At 50.0% G+C, this 24163-nt stretch overlaps 1 protein-coding gene across 1 annotated transcript; it reads right to left on the bottom strand.

Annotated features, from left to right (window-relative positions):
• Positions 1 to 11921: 11921 nt before the first annotated feature.
• On the bottom strand, positions 11922 to 21847 carry MSX1 (msh homeobox 1). Its single transcript, XM_063135128.1, has 4 exons — positions 21665 to 21847; positions 20861 to 21352; positions 16461 to 16968; positions 11922 to 12352 (listed from the first exon to the last, which is right to left on the bottom strand). The coding sequence occupies exons 1-4, from the start codon at positions 21845 to 21847 to the stop codon at positions 11922 to 11924; spliced, it is 1614 nt and encodes a 537-aa protein (XP_062991198.1).
• Positions 21848 to 24163: the final 2316 nt, after the last annotated feature.

Genomic DNA, 24163 nt, shown 5'->3' with positions numbered 1-24163 from the left:
TAGATCCTGCAGTGCACTTCAATATCACTATAAAGCAGTAGTGTGGCTCCTGCCTTTTATATACCACTTTCATACCACTTTCATAGTGGAATATCCTGCTTGGTGTAGATGAGCCCCTAGAGAGTATTGTGTCAGTTCTGGGCTCCACAATTCAAGAAGGACGCAGACAAGCTGGAGCACGTTCAGAGGAGGGCAACCAGGATGATCAGGGGTCTGGAAACAAAGCCCTATGAGGAGAGACTGAAACAACTGGGCATGTTTAGCCTCAGGGCCGGTGCCAGACTATTTTGTGCCCTAGGCAAGGTGAGCTACTTGCACACACACACCCAATTTTTTTTTTGCTGTCTTCGATTTTTAAGAACAGATGTTGAAGCAGGAATTACACCAGTTGCTGCATGCATACAAATGACACCTGCTGAAATTCCCTTTTCTATACAGGCAAACCTCACCATTGGGACACAATCCACTGAACTGTTGTGCAGCTCCTATTCCTTTCAATGAGACTCAAATGGGGAAACTCCTTAGGGAATTGGGCCATATTTAAACAAATGGGAAAGAGCCTCTTGAAGGTTTCACCTCATGCACCACAACATTTTGGGCTAGCCTTGGAATTGGGCTTATTTATTTTTATTATTTATTTATTGCATTTCTATACCGCCCAATATCCGAAGCTTGCATCCTGATCATAAATATAGTTATTTGTAGACACATTCAAAAAATCCCTAACAAATTGTGGGTGAGGCTGCCCAAGGCGTTCATTAAATGTAATTAAACAAATTAAACTGGGGGTCTCATACCTGCTAGGTAACTTCCTTTTCTTTGATTTATGGCCCCTTTGGGTTCAGACAGAACCCATTTTGGCAGGGCTGGTCTCTCTGATCTGTATTTTACAAGAAACGGATGTGCTAAAAGAAGCAACAAGCCAACAGTACTTCTGGTTGCATTTTCAGCCTGATTTATAGAGCTATAAAACTATCTGTATCGGGGGAGCTCCCACTGACTCTAAAAGGGCTATGAACATTTCTGTTCATACACCCACTCCTACTTTAGGATCGCTGAACCAGTTTCAGAAATAGCACTGAAAGCTATGCTCTCCCCCCACCCCCTTATTTTGGAAGTGTTAACATAAACTGCTCAAACTGCACAGTAGATGGAGCTGAGCTAGCATCAGAAAAAAGATAGAACAGCTGGCAGCAGGAATGAGCTGGAGATTTATCATCATCATCATCATCATCATCATCATCATCATCATCATCATCATCATCCAACAACAACATCTTGTTATTATTTAAATTCATAAGCCACCAAAATGACTCAGAATGTCCTGATGTATAATAGTACTTTTGTTGTATTAATAGTAGTAGTATTAGCACCATTGCTGTATATGGGGCTTTGCACATAGCAAAAAGACTGGTCTCTGCCCCCAGAGCTCAAGAGCTACGTTTCAACAGGGGGGGAGACCCACAGCCAGAGGAGGAAAGGAGAGGTGAGGAACATGGGATGAATGCCACAAAATGCAGTTACATATTCTTAGGCTTTCTTTTAAGAGAGCATGAAAGGGAATAAGGCAAGAGGTGTCATGGAAGAGAAGGGCTGTTTGGAGGGACTGGAAGAACAAGAGGCGTCATCGTCACATGTCCTATGAAGGGGGAGCTCCAAACATAGGGGCCAAGAAGGGCAAACATGTATGAAACCTGTTAGGAGAACTTCCAGGTGGCTGAAGAGGGCAGAGATGGATCAGTTATTATTGTTGTTGCTATTATAAATAATATTTATATAGCGCCATCAATTTTCATGGTGCTGTACAGAACAAAATAAAACAGAATACAAAACACCCTGCCCTATGGCTTACATTCTAAAATCTCAATAACAAACGAACAGGGAGGGGAAAGGCCAACCAGCATGGGGGACAATAAAACAAATAATAAGAACTAGTATCATCACACTACGGATTATAGCAGTGCCTGGAAACGGCTGCCACAAGACACAGCGCATGATGGCCACCAATGCAGGTGGCTGTAAAGGAGGATCAGGCAACTTCGTGGAGGATAAGGCTACCAGTCATGAAAGCTATATGCTATCTCCAGGGTCAGAGGCAGCATACAGTTGAATACTAGTTGCCATCAGAGAACACCAGTAGGAGGCAGAGAGTGTCCTGCTTGTGGGCTTCCCCTAAGCATCTGGTTGGCCACTCCGTGAGAAGCAGAATGCTGGAGTACAAATGCCTAGCAATTAGCTGCCGTTTCAGCCACCTCCCTCAACCTTATGGTAGGGCTGGCCCTGCTTTGGAATCTAGTGATGCACATGCATATGTACACCAGCTCTTGTTTTATTTATTTATTTGTTTGTTTGTTTATTACATTTTTATACCGCCCAATAGCTGAAGCTCTCTGGGTGGTTCACAATGCCCAGATGTTTTGATGCCCAGATGTTGAATGTTTGGACTGGCTCCATTGAAAAGCATAGCACTGGAAAACTCAAACTGGTGGAGAGTGGGGGAAAGCCAAAATGTTTATTTCAGTTACTTCTTTTGTGAAATCTGCAAGATCACAAATGAAACCAATAATGTGTTCCACAGTGTAAACTCTAGGTTATACACTCTGCAACTGAAATGTTGCATCCCAACATTTTTGTACTGAATCCTGCATGCTCAGTTTCACTCTCAGTACAGGTTCTCTGAGTTGCGCATGAGAAGTGCTTTGGACCCTACTGAAGTGCTAAATAAACAAAGCAGTGGTACAAACCACAGCAGCAACAGCAGCCACTTCAGTGCACCCACCTGCTGTGCCCCATCCAAGCCCGTTTCCCTTTTCTGGCCAAAGATGGTAGCGGCAACGGCAGCAGATGCATTGCCCCAAGCACCTGCATTTCGGGCCGTGTGGTTCGTGCAGGTGATGTGACCCAGACTTGCTCAGCCCATCTGCTGAGCAGCAGGGAAGAGTCAGGTTAGTGGAAAGAAGGCAGGACCTGCTATGGAGGATCCTACGAACCTTTGGAATTATGTCCCACTGAGTAGAATGGGATTTACTTCCAGGCAAGCTGAAAGAACAAAAGGTCTGTGTCTATGTGGGTGATTTAACAGGAATAAACCTTTCCACCATAAATGAACTTATCCTTCTATGGCTGCAGTCCTATATATACTTACCTAGAAGTAATTCCCATTGAACTCAATAGGAGTTACTTCTGAGTAGACATGCATGAGATGGTGCAATAAATGGATTTTATGAACTGTTTTAAATGAAGTATTTTACAATGATTTTGGATGGAATGGTTATATCTGAATTAACGTCAGTATGGACAGACTGAATCTAATTCGATCATAGCATCTTTCCTATATAAGTAATGAACTTTCCTAACAACTGGTTTATCTTTTATCAGCCTCAGCCCCTCCCACCTACAATAGAGATCATGGTGGGGAACCCCTTGCAGCTAGAGAGCTAGGGCTCATCTACACTAAGCAGGATATTCCACTATGAAAGTGGTATGAAAACGTTATATAAAAGCAGGAGCCACACCATTGCTTTATAGCGGTATTGAAGTGCACTACAGGATCTACACTACTGCTTTATAGTGGTTCTGAAGTATGCTGACAACTGTTGGGGCCCATGTCACATCCACACCAAGCAGGATATAGCAGTATGAAAGCAGTATATGCTCTATGTCAATGGGCCCCAACAGTTGTCAGAGCACTTCAATACCGCTATATAAAGCAGCAGTGTGGCTCCTGCCTTTCATATACCGCTTTCATAGTGGAATATCCTGCTTGGTGTAGATGAGCCCCTGAATTCAATTTAGGAGAGGGGGGGCTGTAATCCAGTGGTGGGTGGGGCCAAAGGCAAGGGGGGGCAACAAAACAAACAACAAACAGCAACAACAAACAAACGCCCAGGCCCCTTTCAGAATGGGGAAAGAACCACGCAAAAGTCTGGAAACCACCAAACAATCGGTGGTTGGGGGAAAGGGGGTGGGGCCAGGGAAAGAGCTATCTGAGTAACCCCAAAAAGCTGGATTGGGACCCCAGGAGTTCCAGACTTGGCCCCCGGGCCAGAGGTCCCACACCCTTGCTATAGATCATGTATTATAACACTGACTCACCTGATAGAGTTGTTGTAAGGATTACCACTAGTTCATACACTTGGAAGCAGTATACAAATGGTGGTGATGATGATGATGATGATGGTGATGATGATGATGATGATGATGATGATGATGGGTAGTTCTGCTAGGTAAAGGAGGATTTCAGAATTGAATTAACAGTGCAATTCTGAGCATGTTTACTCAGAAGCTGGTCCCATTGTGCTCAGCGGAGTTTATTCTCTACTAAGTGTGTTGGAGATCATTACCTACAGTATCTGCAGACTATTTGGGCTGGGATCTCCCCAAACGAATTCATATTGTGCATCTATATTCTTCTAATCAATTGACAATTTGACTGAAATGTCAACTGACTGTTTCTGTGGATGTGATTTTCTTAATCCTTCTAGTTGATTTGCATGTTTAACGAATTCTAGAGAAAGAGAAGAAAGGGGACGGGGTATTTAGAAGTTGCATTTTTGAGTATCTTGTTTCTAGTGCAATGAAAATTCTACTGGGCCATGTGTGCAGTCTACCATTTTGTATATTAGTGAGACTCATCATAACTCTAACATCATCACCACTGAATCTTGGATGTAGGAGTTTTGCAGCACAGTAATGGTCTGTAACAATATTATTTTAAAATGCTTTTTTAACAGTGTAATCCTTATTCAGAAGTAAGCCGCACTGAATTAAATGGGGCTTACTCCCTAGTAAGTGGGTATGTAACTGCAGCCTAAAATGCATTTCACTCATTGCTGTGAAAACTCCACTTTGCAGACTATTTAACATAAGAAGCCAATATTACAGAAGAAGTAATGTTTTATTATACTTGGGGACAAACATATTGTAAAAATTCTGTGTCTTCTAGAACTGACTTGTTTCAAAAATGACAGGCATATCAGCATTTGTCTGAGTTGACTGACAATAGAGGATGTCTTTAGCCTAATTCTTAGACTCAAAGGAGAAGTGACCCAAACCTCTCTCTCTCTCTCTCTGCAGCTTACTGTTTTACTCTGTACAGCACCATGTACACTGATGGTGCTATATAAATAAATAAATAAATAATAATAATAATAATAATAATAATAATAATAATAATAATAGAAGTTGCAATCTGCTGTTAAGGCTGGCAAGAGGGACTTCTTAAGCTTTGGAGCTCAGTGGTTTCCCCACTAAAAGTCACCCCTAGCTGCTACCTGTAGGAGAAATAACGGAAGGGCCTCATTTTGTTTCCACTTCAGGGAGAAAGGTAGCTTGGAGAAGTTTATGTTGCCTGGAACAGAGGGCAGCAAGCACAATAATACAAGCCAACCACCTCAGTGAGAATTAGGTCTCAGTCAACTGCTAAAAACACACCTTGCATTTTAGAAGCAAGGGCTCCTAATAGCACATGAAGTTACCCAAGCTGCTGCTTGTAAGCAAAGGACACTTCTGGAAAGGGGAATTTGGAACAAGCTTTTGGGGGGAGGTGACCGCTGTGGCCCATCGAGGCAGTTTGCTGGAGTCTGGCATTTGATTCCCAGTCGTAGCTGGTCAGACGCTTCCGTGAACCCCAAGTAGGGCATGGAGGCAGCAGTTGGTCCTGCCCTGTTGTTTTGCATCCCATATCTGTAATGTTTTTGGCTACCTTGCCACTGAACATGGTAGACTGATCTAGCTGACTTGGTTCAAAGTTGTTCCTAGGCCTGCCCTTAATAAACTGCCCACCTTCACGGTTATCAGCACATCTTGTGGCTGGGAATTCCCATGTGCTCCTTTCCTCAGTCCCCCTCCCAGTCTAAACTGAGTGTCCTCAGAGTTATATGGGGGCGGGTGTGTGTGTGCACTGAGCTGGATTGGACAATACTGCTCCCTTGAGCCGGCCCACAACTCAGCACCCAGCACACTCGCTCCAGTGAAAGCCCCAGCATCTATTTCTTGTTCGCATGTTCAGGGCAGAGGACGGAAGTGGGGTACCGCAGGGCCCAGTGCTCTTCAACATTTTTATTAATGATTTGGATGAGGAGGTGCAGGGAATGCTGATCAAATTTGCAGATGACACAAAATTGGGTGGGATAGCGAATACCCTGGAAGACAGAAGCAAACTTCAAAGTGATCTTGATAGGCTGGAGTGCTGGGCTGAACACAACAGAATGAAATTTAATGCCAAGTTCTACACCTAGGAAATAGAAACCAAATGCACAGTTATGAGATGGGGGATACTTGGCTCAGCAATACTTCAAGCAAGAAGGATCTTGGAATTGTTGTAGATCACAAGCTGAATATGAGCCAACAGTGTGATGTAGCTGCAAAAAAAGGAAATGTTATTTGGGGCTGCATTAATAGTAGTATAGCTTCCAAATCATGCGAGATACTGGTTCCCCTCTATTCAGCACTGGTTAGGCCTCATTTTGAGTATTGTGTCCAGTTCTGGGCGCCACACTTCAAGGACGCAGACAAGCTGGAGCATGTTCAGAGGAGGGCAACGAGGATGATCATAACAAAGCCTTATGAGGAGAGACTGAAAGAACTGGGCATGTTTAGCCTGGAGAAGAGAAGATTGCCCCTTATGCCTGGAATGCTCTTCCAGAACACTTGAGAACTACCAACTCAATCACAGCTTTTAAAACTCAGCTAAAAACTTTTCTTTTCCCTATAGCTTTTAAATATTGAGATTGTTCTGACTCTATACTGTTAGCTTCACCCTACCCGGTGCCTGTTTACACTTCCCTGTGCCTGTTTGCATTCTCTTCCCTCCTTATTGTTTACTACAACTTTATTAGATTGTAAGCCTATGCGGCAGGGTCTTGCTATTTACTGTGTATAATCTGTACAGCACCATGTACATCGATGGTGCTATATAAATAATAATAATAATAATTGAGGGGAGACATGATAGCACACTTTAAATATTTGTAAGGTTGTCACACAGAGGAGGGCCAGGATCTCTTCTCCATCCTCCCAGAGTGCAGGACATGGAATAACAGGCTCAAATTACAGGAAGCCAGATTCCAGCTGGACGTCAGAGGTTGTGGGCTGTCCCATACTAGAGGCATTCAAGAGGCAGCTGGACAACCATCAGTCGGGGATGCTTTGAGGTGGATTCCTGCACTGAGCTTGGGGTTGGACTCGATGGCCTTTTAGGTCCCTTCCAGGTCTACTACGCTATGATTCTAAGGGAATGCACTAAATGTCCCAGCTCCTCCGCTTCGTGGCTTGCGTGGGGTCAATTGGGATCTCTCCATGGTGCTCTGAAGTTTGTGACATGTAATACTCTCATCCTGGTCCCTCCTTTTTGAAAGGATAAGCTTCATCCATACCTGCTTCCCTCGGATTATCCCCGTAGTGGTTGTTGTTGTTTTTGCTACTGTGCGACAGTGATCCTTTGCATACCAGGAAGTGAGGCTAAGGGCGGGGGGGGGGGGAAATGTAAAAAATCATAATTCAATTCAAATTTGGTATGCTTAAAACTCTGGAGAGTTTTAAGCTCTGTCACAATTTTGGTGTCTTTATCTTTAAAGCTTATGCAGATGTAAGCATTTCTTTAAAATCCTGCTCCTGCGTCCCAGCGGCAGCTCGGAAGATACGCTCAAAATGTAGGGGTTAAATACGGTGAATCTGTTTGCTTTATTGCACAATTAAGGCAGGATTCATGGGAGTGCTTCACAATCAAAGCAGATTGTAAGGCGGAAAACTCCTGAGTCCTTTGCATGCAATTCGCAGTGATTGCACAGTATAACGCTGGTGTGATGAAGCTCGATAAGTGGCGAATATTTTCTCTTGGGGGAGGGGCATAATGAAAGCGGAGACTTGGGTGGTAGTAGCAGTAGTGGAGCAGCGGGAGAGGCTGCGGCTCAGGAATTGCCCTGCCGTCGAGCCGGGTCCTGTTGCGCCGCTGCAGCTGCGCTGCGCTCAAGGAGCCGTTGCTGTGGCTCCCCCGTCCCGTCGGGGCTACGTGGCGTCAGCGGCGTTCAATGGAAAGGGAAGCCGCTCCTCTCGCTCGCCACTGCCCCACTGAGCCGCTCCCGAGGCGACAAAGACACCAAAGGGAGCGTGATTTGTTGGTTCGGGCCGCAGGCGAACGGCGAGAAGAAAGGAGAGGCCGCCTCGGCCCTTGAAAAGCGCCGCCGCCGCCGCCGCCGCCGCCTCGCTTCGCGGTCCTTTGGAGCCGCCGCCGCCGCCGCCTATTCTCCGGGGGCGCTCGGGCGTGGGATTCCCAACTTATTGTCACGGCCTCGTTATTAATCGTCCTCATCTGGGTTTAATTGAGCCGCCAAGGACTTTCGCCCAAGGGTCGAGGCAGGGGGAAAGGCGCGCTCTCAAGCGGAGGCCGCGCTCGCAGGGGCGCCGGAGAGGCCCGGCCGGGTTGGCACAAGAGAAAGGGCGCGCGGAAGGCGGCGGCGGCGGCGCTGCCGTTGTCCCGCTGAGTGGCGGAGCAGGCCTCCCTCCCAAGGCCGCCGCAAGGAGCCCCTCCGAGCGCATCGGAATGCCCAGCCGGGGCCCGGCCTTGCCCTCCGCCTTCCCCTGGCAGCCCCCCTCTGCTCCCGCGCGCTCCCCGGCGGGCACTTGGCGTCCAGCCGGTCCGGGAGAGCGAGGGCCGCGAGAGGCAGAGAGAAGGCGCGGGCGGGATCGGGTCGCCCCAGCCTTGGCACCGCTTCGGGCGACGACAGGCGGGCGTGGGAAGAGCCGCCGCCGCCCGGCTCCTCGTGGCCCCAAAGCCGGGCGCGCGCTCGCCTGGGCTACCGGCAGGTGAGGCTCGGCGGCTGCGGAGAAGGCCCGCCTCGCCCGCCGCGGCGACAGCCTCGCACCTGCCGAGGACGAGGCGCGGGCGGGGCTCTCGCGCCTCGCCTCCGCCTGGACCGGGCTGGAAACCGCTGCGCGTGGGGGGGGGGGGGCAACGACGAGAGGAGGCCGCCTTCGCGCAGGCGGAGGGGGCCTGGCGGGGTCGCCGGCTCCGAGGGGGCCTGCAGCGTGCCATCTTGTGCCTGGCTACTCCGAAGGAAGCCATACCACGTTCGATCCGAGGTGAGGGTGTGTTGGGTGGCAGCCGAAATCGGCCGTCCTCGGAGCAAGCCTGACGAAGAGCGGGCAGTCGGTCCCGCAGGCAAAACCGCACCCGCCGCCCACGCCAAGAACTTCGGCTTGACTCGGCTACGGAGGCCGCACGGAGACCCGCTTCCGCCGGTGGCTGTTCCGGTGCTTGTGCCCAGAGGGCAGAGCCGGCCCAAGTGAATCGACTGCCTGAGGCGGAGCTGCACCGGGACTCCCCCCCCCCCGCTCCCAAATGACAAGGGACGTTGCCGCCGCCGCCAAGTTCCGTCGGCCCCTGAAGCGGAGCCCACCCCTCGGAAGGGAGGTGTGAGCGACCCGTCGGCGGCCTTCCTAGGGCACGCCAGATGCGCAGCCTGAGCCGCGGCCGGGTTTCCTGCGGTCTCCAACGAGGCGGCATCGCGAGGGCGCGCCCCGCCTCCGTGGCTTGGTTCAAACCCAACCCGTGGCTACCTTTCGGGAACGGCGATCCGGCAAAGCCCGGGCCTTCTCCCTCGCCGCCGTTTGCCCTTTCCCCTTTAAGTCTTTTACAAGCCCTCCAGCCGCTTGTAACCGAATCCCGGGGGAGTTTTGACAAGTTCAGACTTCAGTCGGAGCCCGGTGGAAATTGTGGAGTCCAGAAAACTGAAGGTGGGGAGGCCATCAGAGCCCTTCAGCCACCTGGTGAAGGAGGCAGCGGAGCCCAAGGGCTGAATTCCTTTGCCTCGCCCCTGCTTCTCTTTTATCCCTCACCCAGGCCGCCTGCCAAAACCCAGGGCTCCCCCACGGAGCCCAACCTCAAAGCTGCTCTTCCAAGAGCTTGCTTTCTCAGGGGGGCAACATCTCATAGCCAGCTGGTCAAGTCTCTCCCATCCAATTACAGGCTGGCAGCCTGACCCACAGCCAAACAGGGTGCTTTGGTGCTATTCACATGACACCTCTGTCCTAAACTGAAGCAGTAATTCAGTGGAACTAATTCCCATGAGAGCAGTGAACAGCTACAGTCCTCTGCACAGCTATTGGAGAGCAAGTCTCAGTGAACTTACTCAGTGCAACTTACTTCAGAGTAAGCATGCAGAGGTTTGGACCAGAAACTAGACAAAGCAGAAGTATTGTGCTGCATTCAATGAGGTTTACCCCCCCTCCCTTAAGTGTGCATAGGATTGCAACTTGAGTTAGAGAGGACTTCTATATTTTCCGCATCAGCTTTCACCACATTTCCTCTCCCTCCTACATGACTGCTGCAATCCTAGCCCTTTTATTTGGAAATGCAATTACCAATTCCAATTTGGTGCATTCTCTTCCCCTCCTTATTGTTTTATTATTTTATTAGAATGTAAGCCTATGCGGCAGGGTCTTGCTATTTTATTGTTTTACTCTGTACAGCACCATGTACATTGATGGCGCTATATAAATAAATAATAATAATAATAACTTACATGTACTATGTGATAAGTAACCATATATGCCTATCTATGTCTAGTCAGAAGTAAGCTCCGTTGAGTTCAATGGGTCCTTTCCCCATAAGCGAGTATAGGACTGAAGTGTGTTTAGGGTCCCCCTACCAAAAACTAACAAGCAAGTCCCATTCACGTCAACATTTTCAATAAGCAGGATTTACTTATATATTTTTCTGTTGCAAAGATTAGAATGTAAGGCTGTAATCTTGGGAGTAAGTCTTATTGAATTCAATAGAAATTGCTTCCAAGTAAATATACATAGGATCCAGCTTCACCTATGCTTGTTTATGGTGGTCTCAGTCTCAATAATACCAACGATGAGATTCCATACATATCTATTCAGATAACTTTTAACTATTAAGATAACTTGTCTTACCAAGTTCAATGGGTCTTACTCCCAGATAAGTCTGTATAGGATTACAGTCTAATTAAATTTTAGCTTTAACTTGTCGGATGGATGCAGATTTGCACAACTTTTGATTCACAGCCATTGAAACCCACTCATTTGAATCAGTTGCCTCCAGAATTGTAGTCCTTGAAATAAGCATGCTTTGGAGAACAAGATTTTGTGGAAACAGGTTTTGAATGGAAAATCCCGATAGATACCTCCCTATTCTTGCAAGCTGTCAGAAAAGGATGAGGCACCAATCAAAGTAAGCTCACTCAGAAATCCCATTTATGCTAACTGGGCTTATTTTCCAAGTTATGTACACTTGGGAATCTATTTTAAAAATATTCTGCCTTTGATTTTCTTCATAAGGAAAGCAATCTAATGGTTTGTATTACAAAGCTAAACACTTTACTTGGAAGTAAGACCCCTGAAATCAATGGAACTTCCTTCCAACGTGGGACATTACCTGTGCAACTTGCATTGGGGTTGGGGTAGGGGTTGAGAGCTAGATGATAAACACAATAAACTTTTCTGGAGAACCCAGAGATAAAATCCTATGGAAACTTTTAGTCCTGCCAGGGTGGGAAGGCCACATCCTGCCCTGTTGACCCAAGGTCGTTTAAAATTAATTTATTTATCAAATATAGCTATTAATATAAACGATAATAAATTTTCAACTGTACAATATTTTACACAGTACACAGAGCCCCTTTGTCAGGGCGCGGCGGAAGAACAGGGGGCCGAGAGCAGCGGGGCAGCAGTCCACAGTGAAAGCCTGCGGGATGCTCTAGTCCTTTGAGATCAGTTCTTCCCAGGGGAGCAACCCACCCTCCTCCCTCCCTCCCAGCCGGTCTTTCGGTGAAGGGTCGGGAAGGGGGCCAAAGCATCTGGCGGACCTTTCCTCCAGGACGGCTAGTGAGGAGGCTCCTGAGGTGGCCTGCCCAGGCCCAGGTCCTCAAGGGTGCCTGTGAAGAAGCCGTGGTGCTCTATGAGAGGTGGTACATGCTGTAGCCCACATGCGCAGCGTAAAGTCCCACGGGGGTGACAGGCAGGGCGGCGCGCTGGAAGGGGCCTGACGAGGCATACAACGAGGCGCCGGCCACGGCTGGGCCGCCCAGCGGGAAGGAGATGCCAAAGGCGGTGGGGGGCAGCATGGGCTTGGCTGCCATCTTGAGCTTCTCCAGCTCAGCCTCCTGCAGGCGCTTGGCCTTGGCACGCCGGTTCTGGAACCAAATCTTGACCTGGGTCTCGGTGAGGCTCAGGGAACTGGAGAACTCAGCCCGCTCGGCAATGGACAGGTATTGCTTCTGCCGAAACTTCCTCTCCAGCGCCAGTAGCTGCGCTGTGGTGAAGGGCGTCCGTGGCTTGCGGTTGGTCTTGTGCTTCCGGAGGGTGCAGGCCGGTGGGCTAGCGCGCCCTGCAGAAACAGTAATGATGCCCATTAAGCCCTGACCAGCCCCCAGGCACAGCAAAGGAAGACAGGCCCCATCCCATGGCAACCCCAGGGCCCGGCCGGCCCTCACCCCACTGCAGCTCGAGGGGGCAGAAGGCAGGAGCCTGGAAGGGGTCCCCTCTGTTTCTTGTCCTATGGGGCCAAAGACCCAGGGCTTGACCTAGCATGCCGCCACCTCGCATTGCAAGGGAACTGGAATTTTGTCCCCTGCTGGTGGTTTGGCCCTTAGGGGAGCACTTTCTAAAGCGCTGTGGGATGCAATCCTGACTCAATTACCAGGAAGTAAGCTTCACTGACCTCAATGGGACTTACTTCAGAGTAAATATGTTTAGAAACAGCCTGTAAAATTAAGTTCTGTTTGACAGCTTGATCCATAATCCGCTTAGGCCACAACAAGTCTATTTAGCCCCAGTAAAGTTAGTGGGCCAAACGGGTTTTACATCCTAATACTTCTGGTTAACTAAGCTGTAGGGTGAATTTCCCTGTTATTTCCTCATTTAATTTGAAAAAGATCTTACCAAACAAGTTGACTTAAAATCCATTTAAACAAAAATTATGGGATTCAAACTGATTTAGACCCACTGGGTCCTCATCCTATTCGGTTTGTATGAGATAGAGGTGTTATCCTAGGCACACTTACTCTGGAGCAAGACCCATTAAACACAGTGGACTTATTCCAGGTAAACCTGCAGAGGAATCAGGCTGTACATTTTACTGAAATCAAGTTGCTCCCAAAAAGGGATAGAGGATGGGATGTACGATATGAGCAAAAGACAGATCAAATTGGTGTGAGTGTGTGTGTTGGGGGGGATGGTAGTCAGCAAAGTGTGTGTGTGTGGGTAGCACTCCAAATTGTTCCACTTTAAATAACGTGCTCCTTTTAGGTGGACACTAGATGTGAGAAAGAGCCTCCTGACATACACACACACACCAGGAGTCCTCATGACAGGCCAAATCACCCATGCGGCCTGATCCTTTCAACTGAACTTATGCTTAAGTCAGTGCATCAGATTGCTGCTGCTGTAGAGGCTATTTGGTTTTCTGCACCTCTGGCTCAAGTGGAACCAGGATGCATCACAGCCACCAGCCCCTCAAAATGGGTTCCCACAGCTGAAGGACAACGGGACAGCAGGCTGGAGGGTTTCCTTTAATACTCTGGATGCCTTCCTGTTCAAGATAGAAGTATAAAGTATTTGGTGGAGGGGAGAAGATGAGCAGTGAATAGGAAGGAGAAAGGGAATGGGAAGGAAAATGTATTTTACTGGAGTAAACAAAAAAAAAATCAGAACGGCCTGTTCTGTCACTCACATCCCCTGTATAATACTCTTGGGAAACAGTGTGTACGTCCTTTACTAGAAACTCACAAGGGACAGCTCTTTTTATGTCCAGTTTTAAAAGTGACTCTCAGTACTCTGATCTACACCCAGTTGAGCCAAAGGAGAAGTTTTGCAATTCCTACATAGATTTCCTTAGAAATAAGTTTGACAGCTCTGATGGAACTTACTCCCCAGAAATTGTACTTTAAATCACAGCCTCAAATCAGATTCAATCCAAATATTCACATTATGCAGTGAACAAAACAGTTGTTCAGTTTCAGTATTTCCATTAATAGAAAAGAGACTCCGGCTGCAAGGATATCCACCTTTTCTTGGAAGTAAGTCCCATTAAGCCTAGCCAGATTTACTTCTGTCAGTGATACATAAACAAACAAAAACATATGGTTATGGTCCACCGGGATGCTCTCCTGAACCTGCTCCATTGTAATGAAAAAGTGACCCTTACTTATAGGAGTCTCATTGATGTTGTAAACCGCCCAGAGAGCTTCGGCTGTGGGGCGGTATATAAATGTAATAAAATAAATAAATAAATAAAAATATTTTTTCCAGAAGAATTTCCTGGTGGATTGGGCCCTTTCTTGTGTCAAAGTTAGCCACTGAAGGAGTCAAGGCTGATTTGGAGAATATTCTTTTCGATATGTTTAATGTCTATGACAACTGAAAAACTGCAAGTTGTTTACCAGTCCTTTAAAAATATCCCTACAGCTTTCTTTCGACACAGCTGGATTTTGTGTATTCTTGGGGACTCCATAGTGGGCTAATTCTGTTTTACTTGCTAACAGGAAATATGGATTAGATTCCCTTTGAAATGATTCAGAAGACTGGATCAAAAAATATTAACCGCTCAGAAACATATCCGGATAAAATGTATTTCAAAAGCAATGATTAAATACAGCAGTAGGGGACCCGACTTGAATCGTTTATATATTTTCCAGGCTAGTTCATTTGCATCCACATAGATAAATGCTGGGCCTAACTGATCCGCTGAAACATAAATCCCAAAGAACACTGGCTTTAGCTTCGTTTCCTAATTATACGTAGAAAACGAAAACAAGTTAGACTCATCGAACTTGAACAGGGAGGCTGCCAGAAAGTGCGCAAGTGTTTCAAATCACAGCGATCTATGAAGTACTAATATAAGGTTGCTGGAAAAGTTATAGATAGGGTGTAGTTACAGGTAAATGCCTTTAGGATCGGAGTCAGATTAGTTTATGATAATTGTGCCATCATCTTTTATGGGTGCTTAGTTTTAAAATATTCTGTTTGAATCCACGGCGAAGGTGGGAGACAGAACTGGACCCCAGCTAAAAGGGAAGGTCCCCATTAATCGGACAGGCCTCTCCCAAACATGGTTAACCTGGAGTCCCTTCCTTTAAGACCAGTTACAGCAGTTTGACCACAGTGATATGCTGCTGTAAAGACTTCGCAGGGCTGGAGTTGTGCCTTCTCCCACAACTTCAGTGCCAAACAACTGACTTGGAAGTAAAGCCACGTTGCCATCCAAGGAACTTAACTTCCAAATCAAAGTGTTTAGGGCAAGGACACGCAGGGCAAATGAGCGGCTGGGCCCGCTAAGTTAGTTCAAGGATCTTTTAAGTGCAGTAGACATAAGCAGTCTGGGATCTCTGGGCTTCCTAATGACGGAGTTTTCCGATTTACTTAAGCTTTGTAAAACTAATTTGAATTATTAATTATTATGATAATTTTTTAAACTTACACACAGCCCTTCCACATGTCAAGGGCATTCAGGGCCACGTCATAGTTCCCCATAAGATTTATAATTGCAGAAGGTTGCGCTATCATTGCTCAGGCTCCTTCATAGTGGAAAAGCCCTTTCCCACCACCTCCCCAGTAAGAGGACTGGCAATTGGGCCAGAATCCAGTTCAGCCAGACCAAGGCCGTTGCATTTATAATGAAACCAAAGAGCTTTTGCATCTTTACCCGGGCTACTAGCTCAACTGCGTATTGTGGACAGGCCTGGAGCACCAACCCGCAAGACCGGACAAGACCCGCTTACAAGCAGCGTTTGCTGTTGGAAATGCCCCTTTCCCTACCACGGTCCAAATATATGAGAATTGGGGAAGGCTGGATTGTACCCAGAACGAGCTCAACAGAAGCGACGTCATCTACCGATAACCCCAACGACGACTCACTTGAGCAGTTTTGGGGCTGAAGGCAGGTTACAGCCGCTCTATAGCCCAGAGAAACAGCGGAAGGCATGAACTTTAAATGGACCTGCATCTCGTCCTAAGCGTATTCTGAGGAAGCCTCGTGGAGATCAGCTTCCGAGGGGGTCGCGGGGGGGGGGGGGATCGGTATTAGGCCGCACTAAAACGCCGCCAGCGTATCGTACTTTGGCTTGGCAGGAAGTCGTGTTGAAAACAAGGGGTTTTGTTCAGCGAGGGAGTGTCAATCCGCTCGAAACCGAGGGCCCTGCGTCCAAGTACGTACGTTTGCGCATCTGCCCCATTTGAGTCAGTGGAATTCATTCGGGCCGAAAGCCTACGTGCGTTTATGGGCCATTAAGTTCCACCACTGACCTGGACCGCGCAGAGCTTTCCAATCCGCTCAGCGCCTCTACTTGAAAGTGAAGGTCCCCCCGGGGAGCCGGGGCAGCCGAGGAATCCAGCCCTCGCCGCCGCCCCCCCCCCCCCGGGCCGCGGCCGCGCCTGCCTGCCCGCCTGCTCGAGGGCCCCCTCCTCCTCCTCCTTCCTCTCCCGGCCGGCCCACTTACTTGAAGGCGGCGGCGAGAAGCGGGCGCTGGGCATCCAGGGCGTCCGGTCCACCGGCTGCTCGGGACTCTCGGCCTTGGCAAGCGCCTCGTCGTCGGGCCGTTGCACTAATCCCCCGACGGCAAAGGGGCTGGCCAGGGCCAGCGGGGAGGCCGGCCTGTCTGGCGCCGCGGCTGCGGCGGAGCCCGCCATCCTGGGGCTGAGGGTCCTCTGGTGGGCCGGAGGCCCTCCTAGCTCGGCCCCGCCGGCCAGCGGGTCTCTGGCATCGCCGCCACCGCCGGGTTTCCTGCGGTCGGCCATGAGCGCCTCGACGCTGAAGGGCAGCAGCAGCACGGGCGGCGCGGCTGCCTTGGGCTTATCGCCGTCCTCCGCGCCACCCATGGCGGCCCCCGGGGCCCCCGCCGGCCCGGGCTTGCTGAAGGCCGGCGCAGGCGAGGGCTCATCCGCTCCGGCCCCGCTCTGGGCAGAAGTCATTCCCAGCCCCGGGGCCAGGCAGCGTCCACCCTGCCGCTGGCGCCCGAGCAGTTGCAGCCGGGCATGGGGGTGGGGGCGCCGTCGGGGCCGGGGCCGGGGCCGGGGCTCGTCCACGCCCGCCGCCGCCGCCGCTCCTCCTCCTCCTGCGCCTCCTCCTGCTGCTGCTGCTGCTGCTGCTGCTGCTGCTGCTACTCCGCCTCCTCCTCCTCCTCCTCTTCACGGCGCTTCGGGACACTTTCCGAGGCCCTCTCCGAGGCCGGCCTTGTTAATAAAGCGCGGCGAACTCCGCCGGCGGCCAATCGGCGCGCCGAGGGGTGGTGCTCTCGCTCGCCATTGGCCGCGGCGCGCCGGAGCCGGAGCCGGGAGGGGGCCAGAGCGCCGCCGGGGCCCCGCGCGCCTCCTCCTCGCTCGGCCCTGAGGCTCAAGCGAGAACCTCTGCCGGGAGTCCCGCGTGGCGGTGGGGGCAGTGCGCGGACTCTCGCCCTTCGGCCCCTCCGCCCCAGAGGGCACGCCCGTCCCCTCGGGGTTGCGTTGCGTTTGCTTGGAGGCGGCGGCGCCTGCGCTGGCCCGGGCGCCTGCCTTCCAGACACCCAGCGCCGGGCTCGGAGGGTTGGGTTTAGCCCTCCTCCTCCCCATCAGCGGCGGCAAAATATGCCGTTTATCAGAGAGACGAACCTTTTTTGCGCTTTTAAAGTCGTCATCTTGGCATATGGGCTTCAGTCGCGGGCGTGGGAGTTTCTATGCATCTGAGCCAGAAACTGCAGTACAATATGTGTGTGTGTGTGTGTGTGTGTGTGTGTATACACACACACACACACACACATATATATATATACATACATACATACCTTCCTGCCCCCAATATTCACCCAGCCCCCTTAGGGCATGATCCAGTTAATTTAGTGTATTTAATGCCGATCTTTTTCAATGGGATGAAGTTAAACGTGTTCCGCTTTCTGGTTGAAATCCGTGGGGATGAAAAGCGCTTAACTCCGGCTTCCTTGGCTTGCTTGCAGTCGGACCATAGCCATGGCATTATTGAACGTAAAGTCCCGTTGTGTTCAATGAACTTACTCCAAATAAGTGTACACAAGATAACAACCTCAATGTTTATGTATTAGTGAAATAATAGTTGTGAAAAAGCAGAAAAACAGAGAGCCCAAATTACTATACCCCATGAATACCACATATGCAGCCTTAAGTTTATTTACACCCAAATTAATGTCACTAATGCTAAACGTGATTCAGCTCATCCCCATCGCAGAACTGGCCTGGCGTGCCCTAGATACGACCTACTCCTAATGCAGAGAAAACTAGTTTTCCTCGGTTTCCGAAGAAGCGATTTAGCCAGCCAACCAACCTACCAAAGAAAACAAACACAAATGCCGTCCACTATTAGTATCCGTTGGATCTACGAGAGGCGTGTGCGTTTCCACCGATAAGAGACACAATTGTGGCGACGGCTTCATTCCGTTTGGTAATTATAAAAGTGCCTAGAGATTTGAGCCTTAATACCCCACAGGAAGTCTAACCTCTAGTCCCGACCCATTACGGTCTTAAAAGGGGGATTTTGTTTCGTGAATGCCTTTTACGATCCCTTATCCTTGAGACCAGGACGGATGTGCCGTAAAAGGCGCAGCGCTCTCGAATAATGGGCTTGGCCGCTTGCTGAGAAAAGTTTATTGATAGCTGCGGGGCTCTAATCTCGGCGAAACACAAGAGCCTCTTGCCGTCATTTAAGGGTAATTATCTAAACGGGGAGGGACAGCAGAGACCCGGTCTTTTTAACTGGACCCGCGGAAGACTGGAGATTATGCGCACTTAGCTTATGGGATGGATGGATGGATGGATGCCACAGTCACGGCGATGCTATGTTGCTGATTCGCTGATGAACAGGAAGGTAATATGGTCCAATAGAGGTTTGCTTAGATCTCCCTCTTTACCTCTATGCTTGGATTCCCACGTACACCTATCCAGAATTGACTCACTATAGGTACATGTCGAGGTATAATCACAACCCCAAGTGCGTTTATATATGTAACTATACGTTTATATCGTCCAAGGAGTTCAAAGTAATGTAGACGGACCCTCCTCCCTTTTAGCCTCTCATTTTAACCTACCGTGTGAAGTAGGTTAGAATGAGAGAGAGAGAGAGAGAGAGAGAGAGAGAGAGAGAGAGAGAGAGAGAGAGAGAGAGAGAGAGAGAGAGAGGTTCACTCAGCGAACTTCAAGGCGGAGGCTTCAACCTGGATTTCTTTTCAGTCCTGGTTCAACTTTTAACCACTGCAGCTTGTACTGCTCGTGTAACCGACCGGAAATGTGTGTAACTGCACTTTTCCTTTTCGGTTGTCGCGCTGACAGAATTTAATCTGTAAAATCCTTGAATGCAGAACCTCCACGTTTTGTTTGTTTGTTTGTCTTTGCTCATGGCAAGCATGCTAATGCCGACAAATCTCTATTCAGACACAAGGTGAATTCGTTTCCATCAGTTTCCCCACTTACATTAAAATAATAATAATTTTAAATAATATTTCGAAGATATAGCGAAAGTGAAATCTGAACAATTATGAAATATATATTCAACTCCCGTTGAACCCAATGGGGCTTAAAACTGCTCAGTTTTGATTGAAGCGTGTGTTAGGAAGGTATGAACACATATATGACATTCTGTGTATATGGTTCTGCAAAGAGGGCTGGGCTGGGCTGGGCTGGGCTGGAGGGCAGGCACTCGCTTGCCTGGGTGGGAAAGTGTTTTGTGAGTTTGAAAGAGTTAAGGAAATGATCGGTATTTATGCATGTGGACTCGAGAAAATTATTCTAAGACTATATTTTAACTGATAAGCATAACTTTAAAAAAAACACCTTTTAGTCAAATATATACATTTCCAGTATACATGTAAATATTGTGGGCCTCAAAGAATCTGCGTAAATCAGCCAAGAAAGTATAGGCGACATTAAAGACAGAACGGGAGAAGTAAGTCTGTTTTAATAGTAAGTAGGATTTACTAAAATGTTGCGGTTGGCTTTGTTGCGGAAAGGGACTGAAATGCAAATTCTCCAACGGATAACTATTGTGCATCGGGAGGAGGCTGCTGTCTGTGTTTTGACCCTACTTAACACGCCGGTGAGTTGTAAGAATTTTCACATCAATGAAAAGCAAACTTCCCTATGGCCCTTTCCCCCCGCGCTGCGTGTGGGACTTCTGCATCTTCTCTGGCGATGTTTCCAGGAGAAACGCCCAAACCCCGCGTCCTTCTGTGACTCCCCTCCATTAAAGAAGTTCGACCGAAATACTCCGGCTTATTTGAAACGCGGGCCGGAGGGAAAGAAACGGGGCCTCGTGGTCTTTTTCTGCCGCGAACCGCGCGTTCCGATGCCCGCCGCCCCCGCCCCCGCGGCCCTGCGAGCCAGCCCGGCTTTCCAGTGGCCGGATTCCGCTCTCTGTGCCGGTGGGAACCAAACAAGAGCGGCTTCTCCCTCCACCCCCCGCGCGTCTGCGATCGATCCTTTTGGGAGGAAAGGCCGGCCCGGTCGTGCGGGGGGGGAGGGAGGGGGCGGCGGAGCGGCTGCTCCCAGGAGCGGCTGCATCGCTAATTGCGAGAATAAACAATCTGTCACGATTAGTCAGCGCCTCTAATAGGCAGACAAGTGATGTTGTCTTTAGGCGCCAGCGGCGGCGGCATCAAAGGCTCCCGCGGGCGGGGCCCCATTGAGGACGCCCGGCGGCGTCCAGGGAGCCCGGCGCCGGAGCCCTGGGACCGCGGCACGGCCAGCCGGGCCAAAGGAGCGGTCTCGGCCAATCGCCGCGCCCCCCGCCCCCCGGTTTTTCTCTCCTCTGCCCCCCCCCCATCGCAGTCGTCTCGCGTGTCATTCGCCGTGCCAGTTCCTTTGGATCGGGACCAAAAAAAAAGGGGGGGGAGGTTGCTACTGGAGAGGAGAGGCGCGTGGTGTTGGCCGCCGGCCGCTGCCCCCCCTGCCCCCGCCAGCTCTCGCCGGTGTTCCGAAGGGGAGGGCCGGGGGAGGGAGGCGGCCCGGGGCGCGCGCTGCTGCTGCTGCGAACGCTCTTCGGTGGGGCAGGCTCAGCAGCTGCGAGCCCAGCGGGGTGGGCCGGCGTGCGAGGGAGGCCATCCTCTGCGCGCTCGGGGGGGCGGGGGGGGGCGCCCCCTTTCAAGCGGCCCCACGGCTGGCGCGCCAGCCCCTCGTCGCTCCCGAGGCGCACCGGAGCGGAAGGCAAGGCCTGGGAATCTCGCCCCGACTCCACCGCCGCGGCCTGGGGAGAGCGCCGGGCCCCGGCCCCCTCCTGCTCCTGTTCCTCCGGGAACCGGGAGGCGTGGCGTTTACCTTCTGGCGCTTCCCGGGGGCGGCGCAGCTCGCTCGGCCTCTTGTCCTTTACAAACCGCCGCCGAGAAAGCGAGCGGCGCTGCAGACGAAGCCGGCATCGTTTGCTGCAGGAACCGGAACGCGCTGTCCGCCCGACGTTTCATCGGGCTTTATCGACTGGAGGGGGTGGGGGGGGAGCCGCTTGGACGCCGGTCGCTCCGGAGATCTGAAAGCCGAAGGGCTCGCCTCAACTTGAGTCTGCTTCCTGAAACGGGGCATCGCCCTTTGACAGGTCTTTTACATGCACACCTAAGACTCGCCTGGGTTCTCTTGGATGGAAAAGGCAATTTCAAAACAAAACAAAACCCGATTCTCAGCTGATCCCACACTGTGGTCGAGGGATGAGTCCCACCTGATTCCTCGAAACTTGCTTCCAAGTCCGTGTGCAGTGGGCTGCAACCCCGACTCCGAAACGAGTCCCCTGGAAACGAGGGGGCCGCGGCCTGCGCGTGTTTTGGTAGGGCTGTTCGCGTTCACTTCCTTCAATCGACTTCACAGGGCTGCGGATGGCACTCAAGTGTGCCACCAGTCTCATGGGGGTAAACCCTGGGCGTCAGCCCAGCAGCCTCGTTTGTTGATTTACCCGGGTTGCCGTACTTAAGAGCTCCTTATTGATTCCAAACCAGATCCTTAGCATTGGGAAGGAGGGGAGGCAGCCCCATTGAAAGGGATGAAGTGCTGGTTTGTACATGCATGTTCACCGCTTGATGGCTTGTGCCCCTGAACGCAGTCACGGATCTCACACTGCTGGCAGAACTTCTCTGGCACCTCATCTCACGCCCAGTGCTTTTTATGGGAGCGTATTCACACATTCACATCCCAGTCATCAATGGTGCAGTCATAATCAGGTATAAATAAATGAAGGGTGGTATACATGCATGTGTGAACCACGCTTAAGCACTGTGGGGCCAAATGACTTGCAGATCCTTTCAGCTACGGCTTTTCTTTTTCCTAAAGCTTTTAAAACTTGATTTTGTTCTGACTTTATACTGTTAGTTTTACCCTACCCAGTGCCTGTTTACCCTACCCTGTGCCTGTTTGCATTCTCTTCCCCTCATTATTGTTTTATTATGATTTTATTAGAATGTAAGCCTATGCGGCAGGGTCTTGCTATTTACTGTTTTACTCTGTACAGCACCATGTACATTGATGGTGCTATATAAATAATAATAATAATAATAATAATAATAATAATAATAATAATAATAATAATTCCAGCTCAAGACGGCGAAAGAGAGGCAGAGGTCTCTCCGGTCTTTTGTGTCAGTTACCATTGGCTTAGTGGGTGTGTTTGTGGACTTCAGAAGGGCATCCCTGCTTCCCTCTAGCCTTTGGTTGCTGGCACAGACACCCAAGACATTTTGCTGCCTGAGGCAAAGGCTAAGATAGCCCCAGCTCTAGTTGAAACTTCTTCCCTTCTGATTTGGAGGCAGCCTCCTCCACCGCAGCTGAAGGCAACAGGCTAGGTTGGGGGGGGGGCAGGGCAGGGCAGGGCAGGGCAGGGGGCTAACCGCTCTCTTCTCCTGCACAATGCTGCCGCCTCCCAGCCTCTGCTGCCTGAGGCAATCACCTTTTCGCCTAATGAAAGGGCTGGTTCATGCTCTGCTGAATCTTGGCAGTAGAGGAAGGCATGCCTTAACTTCAAAATATGGAAGTTGATGTGATTTCATTGTCCAGATCAGTCGGCTCAAATTGCACATCTCCAAAAGAAAGGATCCTCTGTGTACTTAAAACTATCCTGGAAACATACTGAGGTCTTCTGTAACGAACAGGAACAAGTTTCTCTGCCTCCCAATAGCGCTTCCCCTTAGATTATGACTGAAAATAAGGACCTTCCCCTCATAGCGTGTGGGTAAGCTCAGGTCTGCCAGGGCACGTGCATTGCATCGAGAATCCCCAAGCTGTGCGGCACATGTATGTTTCTCATGTGAGAACCTGCAACGCCCAGTGATTAATCGCCCCTGTGAAAGATCCACCACGAATCTAATCCCCACAATATAACATTCTTATAATCACAAACGGAATGATTTTCAGGGAAGTCATTTCATACATGCGGGTGTCAACGCCCTTCACTGCAACATCACTCGCCACCGACGGAACTTCTCTTTACATCTCAAACGCAAGACTTGTCAATGGAGCCAGTTTACACAGGATCGGTAATCAAGTGTAGAGTATTCAAGTAAGGCCAAATCGCATTGCATTTTATCTGTATGAGAGTTACTTGTTGTGGCTGTGTATTTGAAAGTTAGGCGTGCAAATAAAACGAAAGCCGTGAGCTGCCAACGCCAGTGCCTTTGGCAGGGAGCCGCGGCCCTTGACGCCTGTGCCTCTGATACACAGGTTTGCCTGCGCAGGTATATGGAAGTCACGTTTAACATTTTTACTTACACTTGACCGATCTTGTAATGTGTGAAACAGCCTTCAGTCCCACATATTTTGATGAAATTTACTTCCACGTTGAGACCGAATTACGTACAGTGACTTGGAAGTAACGTCCTCTTGAAATTAAATTCGAATTCATGTGTTTCTGAGTACCCTCCCTCTTTCCTCCAAGGAGAGGTTTTAAAACGGTGTCTCGCTCAAGAGACACGTAAACTCACGGCTAAAAGCGAAAAAGGAGGAAACAGGCCCCCTCAATGCCCCCACGAACGCCTGTCGCCGCCCCCGGCCGTAAACACGTCTCGGGGACTCCTGAGCTTAGCAATGGTCCTGGTCAAGGCTCCTTCTGCCCCTCCCGGCTTCTCTCTCACAGACACACGGACGGGTGGGTGCGCGCGCGCCTCTTTAAGGTTGGATGAATGGAAGGCCCTATTTCAAGTGGCCCAAATTAATTTGATCGCGACATTTTGGT

Source organism: Elgaria multicarinata, chromosome 10 (genome assembly GCF_023053635.1).
Source record: "Elgaria multicarinata webbii isolate HBS135686 ecotype San Diego chromosome 10, rElgMul1.1.pri, whole genome shotgun sequence".
Classification (NCBI taxonomy): domain Eukaryota; kingdom Metazoa; phylum Chordata; class Lepidosauria; order Squamata; family Anguidae; genus Elgaria; species Elgaria multicarinata.
The sequence above is the reverse complement of the archived record's forward strand: the minus strand, read 5'-3'. Positions and strand labels throughout refer to the sequence as shown.